This window comes from Homalodisca vitripennis, chromosome X, assembly GCF_021130785.1.
Source record: "Homalodisca vitripennis isolate AUS2020 chromosome X, UT_GWSS_2.1, whole genome shotgun sequence".
Classification (NCBI taxonomy): domain Eukaryota; kingdom Metazoa; phylum Arthropoda; class Insecta; order Hemiptera; family Cicadellidae; genus Homalodisca; species Homalodisca vitripennis.
In genome coordinates, this window is record NC_060215.1 from 57,714,891 (window position 1) to 57,728,160 (window position 13,270).

Genomic DNA, 13,270 nt, shown 5'->3' on the forward strand with positions numbered 1-13,270 from the left:
ACTAACTTGTTAAGTGACTAGCCTTGGCTTGTTACATAGGCCCAACATAATCCAGTGGTTAATGATTAAATCAAGCACATAACTAACCACCTCTTAACATAAACAACACTTTATAACAAAAAGATGTGTTATTTTAAAATCACTTTGTTTAATTTAATAAAAAAAATGATTTAGTGCTTCATTCACATTATTTATCGCTTCAGACTCTACTTACTAGAGTTGAAGGTACATTATACAGGGTGGTTTATGACGTTCTCCTCCTACTTCTACAGTGCATTGTAAATGTAATGAAAAATTGTAATATGAACATAGGCCCACAAAAGCTTTGTTAGTAAAAGATTTCATCATGATTCCTAGATAAAAAGTAAAACAAAGCCCGTATTTGAAGAACGTATGGTAAATTTTCTAATTACTTTGGAATTTTGTCCTGGATAATCAATAAAATACGTTTCAGAGCTGATGAGTATAATAGGTTATAGTAGTTTCTGAAAAATTTAGAGTTAAAGAATTATGCTAGATATTGGGGCACAAAATATTGTTTATTTTTTTTCTTTCTTTTGATGTAAAATAACTTTGTTAAGTGGCTAATAAATAGATAAAGTATACATATTAAAGGGTACATGTTTACCTTCCCTAAATTATAAACACTGATAAATTTTGTTTAATTATCCAGGATTAAGTTTTTATTACATTCTGATTTTTGGTAATCATAATTCTGTTTATTTGAAAAGAACAATATGATATTTAAACACAAACATTACAGACTGCTCCCTATTTCCATTTCTCAGACATTGATGTCACCTCAAAAATACACAAAATAAGACAGTTTGGCTCTCAAAATGTACAGCTGCACAATTAATTGAGCAAGTTACAATAGAAACTACTGAACCAAATGTTGTGCAACTGAAATGTAAATGTCCATGTAAAACTTTTCATAGACATTCACATTACCTCATATGCAAGCTTTATTGGGATAGGGGAGGGTAAGATGTCTGCAAAGAAAGGCACAAGTAACAGCCGTTTACACAATAAAAGACAAGTAGGCAAGAAGGATCAATAACTACAATAAAGAAAGGATAAAAAACTACAATAACTTAATACAATGTTTAGCTTAAAATTTATTAAATTTTGCATTTTAAAATCTCAAAGTTATCTCTTACAAAACATTCATATTTAAAGATGAGAATTTAACACATAAAAAATTAGTTATAAAAGATTCAACCAAGCAAGACAAAGCAAATATTGAATAAATTAAACTTACCAAATTGTCGGGATACTCTGTTAAAATTTGTTCTGCTTCTTCAGAATTAGCATAAAATAATTCTTGTATCTCTATTTTCTGGTCAGAAGTAAAATTGAATTTTTTGATAATTCCCTTGAACTTTTCCCATTCTTCTTGCATGCCTTGATATGGCCTTGAAAATTGTTTATTGTAAATTTCAATTATTTTTCTGTTAGTATCTTCTTGGGAATAATTATTTTTCTAAAAAACAAAAAATAGTATAATAATTGACAAATATAAATAATAATCTGCATTTAATGTGCCATAACACAATTTTACACATTTATTTATTAACTAATAACAGTAAAAGTTGTAATTTGTAACATACTGTGATTACATGTATATTTATTAGAATATTAATTATAGTTATTTGTTTTTAATACTTTCCAATTCTCCTCTTTTAGTGGTGGGACGAAGCAATGCTTCAATAAATAAAAAATGAGGTAGAGAGTTTATTTGTAAATATATGGCAGTACATCAAATAAATAAATACTCTTGATCACTTACAGTGATGAGCATTTTACACACAACACATATACGGCATGCTAGAAATGCACAACTACTCTCCTTAAACTTCAAAAAGTCCTGCTTGACATTTAGTGAAGTGATTTGGTGACAGCATTGCTTGGGAGCTCCAAGCACACAGTACAGTACTGTAGATGTGGGGAGTGAGGGCCTAGGGGAAACCACACAGAGAAATGTATGGGGGTATGATAGCTTCTGTTAACTACCGATCTTAACTGAGTGAGCTGATCTTTAGCCCCAGCCTGGTCCTGAGTTTGCTATAGCAATCAGTATGTTTAATGTAAGTAAACAGACGTATTAAATTAATTTGTTCTTTCTTTGCGTTTGAATCAAGTACGTTTTAAAAACATAATCCTTTAATATTTATAGAAATACACTTTATATCTGTTTAGTATTGGTCTTCTATTATTTCAACCATAAAAGTAATAATAAACAGAACCTACAGGGACAAAAATAAAATGTAAAACTGTTTGTATATTTTATTGTTTGTATCTTATTTTCTTTCCTGATACATAAAACAAACTTTGGAAAATCCAAAGAAGTGCCTTCTATTCTAAATTCAAGAATTGGCACTCAGTAAAAATTGAAATAAATAATTATTTATGTAGCAAAATCCCGGTTATCCGAAATAAAGAGAGGCAGCCATTTTAGATAACTAATTTTTCGGTTAATCCAATTACATCTAAAAATATCCTATTAGAATGGGTATGAAGGGAAAATTAACTATGTACAAATGTGTTGTATAAGTTATACTCTGGGAATGGTGGCAGAAGTGTGGGAGATGATTAACAGCTGCAATGTGAGTCGGCCAGTGTGGCACAGGACTATGGCGGTTGCTGAAGGAGAGGGAGTGTGAATCATCTCAAGGACACATTATTTGCTCAGACTAGAGGTGTGCCAGGCCGTTCCGAAACTGGAACTGTTCCGACCGGAACGTTCCAGGCTCAGAACTAGTTCCACAAAATAGTTCCAGTTCCATGGCGTTCCATTCTGATAGTATACTTATTAAGTTTTTGGCCGATTTCATTCCGGTACATTATAATATTACGTTCCGATATTTGAATTTTAAACACAAAGTTCTATCTGCTCAAGTTGTTTTCGTGTGTAATAGATGAACAGTACCATAAAAATTAAACTTTGTGAATGCTTATATTCACAAATAATTTAAATTCTAAATCCACTCATCCACCTATACTGTCAGTATAGTTGATCAAAGTAATCTAAGCAATTTTATTAAAAACAATTTTATCCAAACAAAAACACAATAAGAAATATTTTTGAAATGAATATTCACATATTTTAAAATAACAATATCAAATACAATGAATTAAATTGAAACATAATTATATATTTAGAAGGTTACCTTTAAACAGTAATATATATACATATACATATATTACTGTATATATATATATATATATATATATTACTGTATATATATATATATATATATATATATATATATATATATATGTATATGTAGATATATATGTTAAAGGAAATTCTATTATTTAAATACTAAAACTTTACTACTGTTGATCCCAAGTTAAAACGGTTATTTTAAAATTAAAGAACTATTTTTCTTGCTAGAGAGAGCCTTAAACTATAGCGTTGTGAAAATGTAATTTGGTAAAGTTCATTCGTTAAGTCTACGGACACTTAAAGTATATTGAATTATTAGTTGTTAACGTATAATTTAATAATGATTTGAATAAATCAGTAAAAATAATTAAGTACAGGTTACTACATGAAAATATTGTGGTTGCCTGGAATCCAGAGCGGAACTGGAACATTTACCAGCCTGGTCCTTCCGCCTAATAGATCCAGAACGTCTGGAACCATTTTGGCACGTCTAGTAAACCGTTCCGACGGAACATGGAGTTCCGAAGAAGTGAACCGTTTCAGGTCCGTTTCGGTTCCGGCAGTGTATCACGCATGTACCCACTCTTATGCCTAGAGGCAGAGGGTTGACGCAGTGTCCTGGTGAACTATTTTGCTCAGTTATTTTTATACAAGACATCATTCATGAAACTGTTGACGAGTTCGGAAATTAGAATTTTATTGGAATACAATTTTTAGGATAAACAAAATTATAAGTGGGTAAGGAATTAAAGAACTGTTTAATGGAAGATATTCCACAATCTCCAGATCCCCGGCATTTTATCTCCCCTCTACTTTTATTGACTACAAAGACATTATTATTCATCAAGCAACATTGCTGCTTCACCAAATATTTTACCCACCGCACACCATTATATTCTATTGAATAATACACTCTAGGAAGATGAAGACGAATAATTGTATATATCATTATTGACATTGATGAGTATTACAGACATATTCATACTCATAGACCATACTTAAATTAATTGAAAAGAACATGATAACGAACAAAACAACATAAACATAAATAGCTTATTGACAACTCAACTTAAAATAATACTATTGTACGTAAGATCAGTATCAGGGTGGCCACTCAAAATATCTTTTCAAATTCCCGGTTTTTTCCCGGTCAAAAATTTCCGATTCTCTAGGCTATTTTCAAACCAAATAGACAACTGTAATACTGTATTTAACCCTTGTGCCAAGTGCAATGATGACAGTTTATAGTAACTAGCAGTATTTGCAAGAAATGCCACAAAGCTGCGGTGCTCTAGCATTTTGTCACTGACGATATGCGAGAAATTCAGTGATGGTTTATCACTACCACCTATTTTAGGCTCCTTAGTTTTTATCTCTGTGTCTTTCGATGTGTCGACATAACATCTTGTATACCTAATAACTTGCCTTTCTATAATGTTTGGAAAATGCATATATCAATTCGGAAAAATAAAGGGAACAAACAATTACCAACACGGCGCTACCAAGGGCAGACTGCAGTCCAGCATTGCTGGCCAAAGGTCTGCGCTGCATTAACTTTAGGTACGAGACCACGAATTTGCTGTTACACAAGGTCAGTGTGACGTAAAAGCAAAATAATCATCTGTTTACCACCTAACACCTGACATCCGTGCATAAAACCATAAGACATACTGAGATGACAAATATCAACCTAGAAAATATGAACTTCAATTAAAATATTTAAAAATCACACTATTTTGTTATTATATGTTTCTAAATAGTTTCTATATACAAAGAACTACATAAACACATTTTAGAAATCAGTAATTAAGTACTGCCGCTCAGAACACAGTAGACTAATCGATGTGCCAAAATCAATACATAAATTAAGAATTATACTTAAATATTATTTGTTAAACTACAGTAATTTGTTAATTTGGTTATCTATCTACATTGTTTCATACAGAAAGTACAAAAATGTGGCAGTTATCAGTAATTTTGCGTACTGCCGATCATCTGTCGTTTACAATTCGAGATTCCACACATTACTAGTTGTTATACTTTGAAATGGCGATTTTTCAAGCGTATTTTAAGCACTGCTTCAATTGGAACCGTGGTGTCGAGTATTGAAACCGATCAATCCCTAATAAAAATTCCAGATTCATAAAAATTCACATATATCAAAACATTTTCCCGGAACACGAAACATCTGCAAAATCCAAGTTTTTCCAGTTTCTCATCATTGGTGGCAGCCCTGGTCACAGTCATGCGAAAGTATCGTGGCTCCTAATTTATCTCACTGCCGGCCAATAATGAAGAATGCATCAGAAAGTCATCTGCTACGGAAGTTACCTAAGTGGGGTTGGTTCGCAATCTGTAGAATAAGTAAACACCAGTACAGAATAATAGTGGATAACTTTCATAGCCCCCAGAGTATAAGCACAGTTTATGTAATCAATTACTAATTTTTATGCATTTTGTGTTTGCCTATTCCAAGAATAGAATCAACCCATCGCGACAACACAACTTACAAATTAAATAAACAGGGTGACGTCCATTTTCCTCTTCTGTGGAACCTAGTTGTGTATGACTTGCTCCTATCTTTGGAAAGCAGCGATGTCTTTGCACAGAGGTATGCAGATGACATTGTGATTCTTGTGAGCGGGAAGTTCAACACAACAGTCATGGAACTGACCAATGCTGCACTTAACATGGTGGGAAAATGGTGCGATGGGATGGGCCTTAGTGTCAACCTCACGAAGGCTGCCGTAGTTGGCTTTACAAGAAGGCGTTAGTTGGAGGGTATTCGTTCATCCTTATTGAGAGGCTCCTTCATTGAGTTAAAGTCCCATCTGGAAAGGGTTATCGCCAGGAGGAAAAATGGCCTTTGATGCAATGGAAACGTGTGATGGGTGGGTCTTGGAGACTTAAGCAGAGGCTTTTGTATTGGTTTTATGTCTGTGATTGGACCTGCACTAATTTTTGGGACTGTTATCTGGTGGCCAAAAACAGAGGCCGCGATGGCAGTACTTACTCTGACTAGCATCCAAAGGCCTTGCTATCACTTTTCTATGTGCGCCAGGCACAGCTCTAAACTGTTACCTCAACCTCACCCTCTTGGAAATTGTCATTCCAGCTTTGACCAGGAGTGCTTACTGTCTTCAGCAGATGGGACTTTGGTCGGCCTCAAACTGTAACAGGGGGCACTGCAGAATTAGCATCCTGATTCACAATTCTGATCCTGATTCTGATCCTCTGATCAGATACCACAAAGATTTTCCTTTGACAAACCCTTTAGAATTGTTATACCTTCTAGGGAGGCTTGGTCGGAGAGAAGAAACTTCTTCCACCAGCGAAGCTTGAATGGTTTACGAACAACTCTAAAAGAAGTGACACAGGCACCTGAATTGTGGTGAGACCATGTAGGCAGCTGGTGATGCTTTGGTTCCTTATCCCAGTCTTTCAGGTAGAAGTCACAGCCATTATAGAGTGTGTTTCTGAGAATATTTGTTTGTGGTATAGAAGGTTAGAATTTTCACAGATAACCAAGACATTAGCAGCAAGCAGCAAGACATTAGATTCTTGTGTGTTCATCTCCAAACTTTTCTGGGATTGCTATCAAGTCGTTTCTCCACTTGCCAGAATCAACAATGTGACTGTTTACTGGGTTCCTGGTCATTAGGTGATCTCTGGGAACAAGGAGCTGATGCCCTGGCCAATTTGAGCTCAGCGTCTGACATGACAGGACTTCAACCATTCTGTGATATTTCAAGGTGTGAATCCTTTGAGGCTGGGTTCACGTTGAACATGAGAGAAGGTGGAGGTTGCATCCGGGTATGAAAATGAGCAGAATGGTAATGCAGTCACCTTACTCCAGGGTGGCATCTGAGCTTCTTTTACTAAGGAGATTGATGACTTCTTGGGTTATTGGTCTGATTACGGGACATGGTCACCTGAGGAAGCATCTTCACAGAATCAGCATTCTTCGCAAGGATCCGCTCTGTAGAATGTGTGATGAGCAGTAGGAAAATGCTGAACACCTGCTCTTTGACTGTCCTGCAATAGCAAGAGAGCACTACTCCATCTTTGGTAGTCTGGACAAGCATGGTGAATTTCCCCAAGGGGATCTCATCGGTTGTTTTCTGCGATTTGTAGAACTGCTGAAACCATAGATTGGTTGGCCTCATAGTATACTACTGAGGTGCGCAAAAGGCACTTGAGAGGCCTTGAGACTTAAGTGCAAGGCAATGGCAATAAGACATATGAAACACATGAAAGGCTGTGGTTCAATCCACAACGTGTTTTTAAGATAATAGTAATGGACTAGGAAACAAAGTGACCCTGGATTATTTGGTTCGAACAGTTTGAATTGTCAAACCGATCATTACGTGTGCGGGGAAGTTGTTCAGATGATTAGGTGACCGGAGAATTGGTAGGATTTCCACCAGCTGCCATCCAGCCAATGCCACTCTGACAACGAAAACCGATATGCATGGTGGATTCAGCCAGATGGCTGTCTTCAGACTGGCAACAATATGAAGCTGCGTTTACGCTGGTAAGTAAACTCACTGATTATTGCGGGAGCCAGTACAAAGTCTGTTCCAGTACAAAGTCTGTTCACACACAAACAGCAGTGATGTCATGGCAATGTTAATAATTGAAATTTTAATGACCAATTCTTGTAAACAACTATCCGACTCTGGTTGCACAGCATTTACGAGAGTTCTTGCGCCTATTTTAGACTAGAGATTTTTACTGTCGAACATAACACAAAACTTGTACAGCATTCTTCCAGTGTAAATGCAACTAGTTCAGCCAAGTTTTTGGTGTGGCATTGATATTAAACTTCACTTTTTTTGTTTTAACCTATGTAATCTGACGGCCAATTGGGACGTGTGTGTGAGGAACAACAGTATAAACCAAACTGTGGCCTCAGTATACAAGTAGTAAGCATGGGCGGTGAGCATTAGAGCAGGGACTAAAAGTTTAATGATTATATCGAAAATACGTAGAACGCTCGATGCTGGCCACAATTGATGTGAGCAGCAGGACAGTACCACATGGTGCCTCTGATCCACCGCCAGCTCCAGAATTAAAATTGTTCTCCTGTTGCTCGGTTCCCAGGTCATTCTGTCATTGCTTTGCATCATGTCAGACCTAAAAGCCCCCTTCCCGGCTTTACTTGTAGTCACAAATCCACTAATTTCTTCTCCAAAAGGTGCCTTGTCGAGTCTGGAAGAAATTACAACTGACATTCTGATCTACTCTGAAAACCAGGTTGCATGTCAAACGGATGGTAATATTCACCCGAACTGAATTCTGTACCTGTTTATAAGTTGAACACATACATTTAGGCATGTGCAATCCATCAAATACATGTTAAATACAAAATCACCGCTTGTATAGTGGGTGAGGTCTGAGATTAATTGTCCAATGGATTGTTACGTGTTTGGGGGGAGGGGGGTCTCGTGACACTGGGGTACAACTAACCAAGATAAACTCCACTACACTGGCAAACTTTGTTTTTTGAGATTTTCTCGGTAACAGGAAGATTCCCGGCTATTGAGGTACCACTCTTGTTATTGGCTTTATAAAGGAAGCATTTGTGTGCAAAAAAACACAAGTAATCTCAGAATTACTATCCTTAGAGATTGAAACCTGTATCTTACGAATTTTTGGAGCAACCATTACCTTGTTGGATTTGTAAATGAACTTTTAGAAACATGATCAGAGTTTCCATTCAATCAACACTATTTCTGAAACAGTTTTATCCCAGGAGAGTTCAATTCTGGCTAGTTTATACTGCCATTAGAACTTACACTGGATACAGTAAAAACTTATGTGTCACTTAAATCTGGGCCACATAACTGATTTCCAGGAGTGATGTGTGACACATCATTAAATGGAAATATCAAGATATTGGGATAAAGTAATAGCTTGATCTATAGGTTTAGACTAATGAGAAAGATGATGGTTGAAGGGGTGAGGCTCTATTATAGTTGCCTAAACACTAGGAACACATTTCCCTTGCCCACTGGTAGAGGCTAAAACAGAGCAAGTCTCAACTGCTTACAAGGTGGCATGGCTTAGATAGTACCATGTGCCACCAGTTTTGTGGCCTTTTCAACCAAATTGCAATTTTGAACATTCATAACCAGGAAAATTTAAGACCAAAGTTTTAAACAATATATTTATAAGTGTACTTATTTAGATTATCTCATTTTAAAATTGAACTAAATGGATAAAAATTGCTGTAAATTAACCATTTTAACTTTTATTCTTAACCGGTTATGGCACTGATCATGTTATTGAGATTACAGTTATTATTTTTATTTTAAAGGTCATTTATTTGTGTAAACACAATTTAAAACTATAGTTTTTATCACCACTATAATTAAACAGATTTTATTAATTTACCACGGCTGGCGCCTGCTCGTTGGAACGTGCGAACCATCACACTGTTGTTGGCAGTGTTTGTTGCGACGATCGTGCGTGGTTTACTTGCGCCCTTAACTGCAAGAGAAGGCTGTGTAATAAATTAAATATTGTTTTAATATATTTTACCATTTCCCATCAGCTTTTTTCATATAGGCTTTGACTTCCAACGGCAGGTTTAACAATGAATAATTAAGTTTCAAAACTGTAGTTTAGTAGTAAAGCGCCACAAACAGGTTTTTTTTTTCTTATAGATACAATACTTGGTTATTGTTTGTAAATAATTTGCTTTATACAATCTAAACGCAGAAATAAACAAGCTAAATTTTAATTTAACTCTTGTAAATGTATAACTGTATTAGTTACTGTGTTGTTAACTCGGAGTATCTATAATTTTTAATCCGAGAGTAGGCAAGCGTCTTCCAACCAGAAAGTTTGTCATCCAGCAGCACGAAATGGTGTATAAAATTTTATATAATTGAAATTAAATATGATGACAGAATACATAATCTTATAGTATCATTGAAAACATGTGTTAATGCTGTAAAATGCTATGTACTTTTCGCTGTTAGTTGTTCTTCTCACTTTTGTTACAATTTTGCAAGAGCTTTTCCCAACTGTGTCGCATTTTATTGGCTTGTTTCGCAAAATGCGATCACAGCTTAAACTCTGGTCTCCCATCATAGAGTACCATTGATGGGATCTTGGCAGGAAGCAGATTTATCTCCCACTCTTACACATTCATATCTTATCATTCCACAAGCTGTGCAGAAGATGTTTCAGTTTTAACCACAGTACAGGTTTTTTCAGCTTCTTATCAATGTCCATTGCTCACAAGGCTTAAAGACAATAAATATATTCTATTCTATTCTATCCTACTGTATTGTATAGGAACATAAAGGCCCATTTTATATATATTGTATGTCAGGTATGTGTCATAATTAATTAAACAATTTTGAATCTTATTAACAATTTTATTCACAAAAGCAAAAATTATTAGCTTACCTCAGCAAACTTCTGTTCAAAACTCCTTACTGAACTCCAAAAATAGGGAGCTTTGAAATAACTGAGACCAAATTTTTTTTCTGCAACTTGAAAGAACGGTTGTGCTTCTTCATAGCTTATTTCTTCTTTCAATACTTTTTCATGCAGCATTTGAAGGATATTCATCCACTGCATTCTGGGTTCTTTGAAAATTACTAAAATAAAAAAAAAAAAAACATTTTCTCAAACAGATATTATAAATTCAAGGAAAATGATTCCAGCTTGAAAACATCTGATTACCCAGGTAAGCTTAGTAATTAAGGGTTCTTAAATTAGAGTAAGATGGTTTTTTATTGCCAAAACGTGGTGTTATAGCGTCAAATTGGATTAGTAACAAATATTATAACTCGCAGTAATGAGTCAGGTGCAGCAGCACATGAATGTGTGCCACACTGCTCAGTGGACATATGTGTTAAGTATCTATCCATTATTTAGTTATCCTGCTTGCAGGTGCATTAGTTTAGTGCTATTTATATTAGTTTTTTTGTAATCTAGTGATAGTACTTAAACACAAAGGAAAACTGTGGTAAGTGTTTGTAAGCTTTTTTCAAGACTGATATGAGAGCTAATATAGTTTGTGGTGATTTTAAGTTTTCTTTTCATGGCAAATGCATTAATATGACATCTGAGAATATTCTGTACTATCAAGGAAATTACCTGCTCCTATCACAGCCTGACAAGGCTGCCCCCAGGGAGGGGTTTTGCCTACCCTCCTGTGGGTGATGGCCGACGACCTCCCAACTAAAGCAGTAAAGAGGGGGATAAGACTACAATGCTACACTGACGACCTGGTGATTATGGTCAAAGGGAAAAATAAAGGCACGCTGGAACGCCTCACTCAACACGCCATACACGGATACTTAACAAGAACAATTAGCCTATTAGGATTATTTTTGATTATTTTGGAAATTTTAGCGGAAGGAGAGGAAGTAGTGGAATGCAGACAGCAGAGACAAGTTTTCTCATAATTTATATTCCAAATTGCGCTAATGACAAATCAAAAACATATAAAGCATTGGAAATACTATTACAACTTTGTTTATAAAACCAACCTTAATAAAAAAAGTTGTGAATGTTTGCACATAAGGTAATAAAACCTTGTTGGCTTCCTTGAAATTGTGATATGATGATTTTACAGTGGCTTAAAGAAAAGCAATGGAATAAACACTAACATGCCTCAACGAGCCATTCTTCCCCAGAACCATAAGTCCGAAAAATAGCAAGACTTATATAACACAAAATCTATTGTTACAATTGTTTTAAAATGTTGCATGAACTTAGTAAGGATTTCCACCTTATATCGGGGTATATGTTTTTTGACAGTATAGTAGGCTTCACAGTCCTAAGTATGTATGTACGTATTCATCATGACAATAAGGCAAACTAAACTATGGTACTACAAATATTTTAGACTGAAAGAAGATTGCAGGATCTGGAAATATACCAATTTTGACCGAAGTAGGTTTCTGATACATGCTAACTAATATTATAAATGCGAAAATGGGTTTGTTAGTGAAGCTTTCATGTGTAAACTATTGAACGGATTGTACTAAAATTTTACATGGAGATTCTTAGGGTCTCTGATTAATATATGGGCCTATTCTTATTTAGAAAATCCCTCCGGGCTATGCCTCACTGGATTCTAAAGTTGCGAAAACTCCTATCTTATTCTATAAAGTTGCATTAAACCAAACAAATAATGCCTGCTAAATGTAATCAACTGTCCTGTGTAAACATTATTTTATGACAGCACAACAATATGTTGAATTGATAACTACTATTTTCAATTTGTTTACAATTATAGTCTTCAAAGTAAGCTTGACAGTAATATCACTTCTTAATTCAACCTTTTCTGCAACCGCTGTTCAACACAGAGTACGAAAATATCCACACAAAAAATTTAAAGTTATAGTACAAACATACTTTTAACTGTACATTTTAGTAAATGTTAAGCATGCATTGGCTAGGTTCAGCACTGTAATGCAGATATAAAAGACAAAGTTATTATTTAACTCTTACTCTAAACTTAAAGACTTATAAAACTCATCTTAGTTGTCTTTTGATAGAAATAGGCTTCTCAGACCTGTGTACGTATTTTTTCTTGATTGGGAAATCAAGGCAAAATCAACTGTGGAAAAAAATTTTTAAGACCAGAATAAACTACAATGGTCATATTTATACATTTTAAGACATTGTGGCAACAAGGCAAACTCAACATTGGCATTGGAAATATAATTCACTTCAACCAGAAGTGCTCATACATGTGCAAAGCCTATGAAAATGTGTGCGAACGTGTGGGTAACTATTTGTTGATTAATAAAAAAGTGTTATTTATACAATAAATTACTGTATTACATTCCCTTACATAAATTATAAATCATAAAACATATTACTACTTGCCAAAACACTGAACAAATCTTGCTACAAGTCCTCATGTCTTTTCATCACAATACTGAAGTAACAATTCATTGTGACCTGTGTCTATCCTTGTTTTTTTATTTAACCTATAGTTCCTTCAACCCATCAGAATTAAAAATTTTAAGATCGATATCATCTGTATCGCTTTCTAAATTCCGGTCGTTATTGAGTCAATCTTGGGTACTTCATTGGACTGTAAGTATACCTAACTGTGACCAATACGCA

General features: G+C 35.0%; 1 protein-coding gene across 2 annotated transcripts in view; it reads right to left on the minus strand.

The window, feature by feature from the left end:
• Positions 1–13,270, minus strand: part of LOC124369033 — an 86,427-nt gene that overhangs the window by 55,706 nt on the left and 17,451 nt on the right. For both annotated transcript variants that reach the window (XM_046826712.1, XM_046826713.1), the window contains exons 5-6: positions 10,589–10,782; positions 1,262–1,483 (exon numbers count right to left, since the gene is read on the minus strand). In XM_046826712.1, the coding sequence (XP_046682668.1) occupies positions 1,262–1,483; positions 10,589–10,782 (416 nt within the window). The remainder of the gene's footprint in view (positions 1–1,261; positions 1,484–10,588; positions 10,783–13,270) is intronic.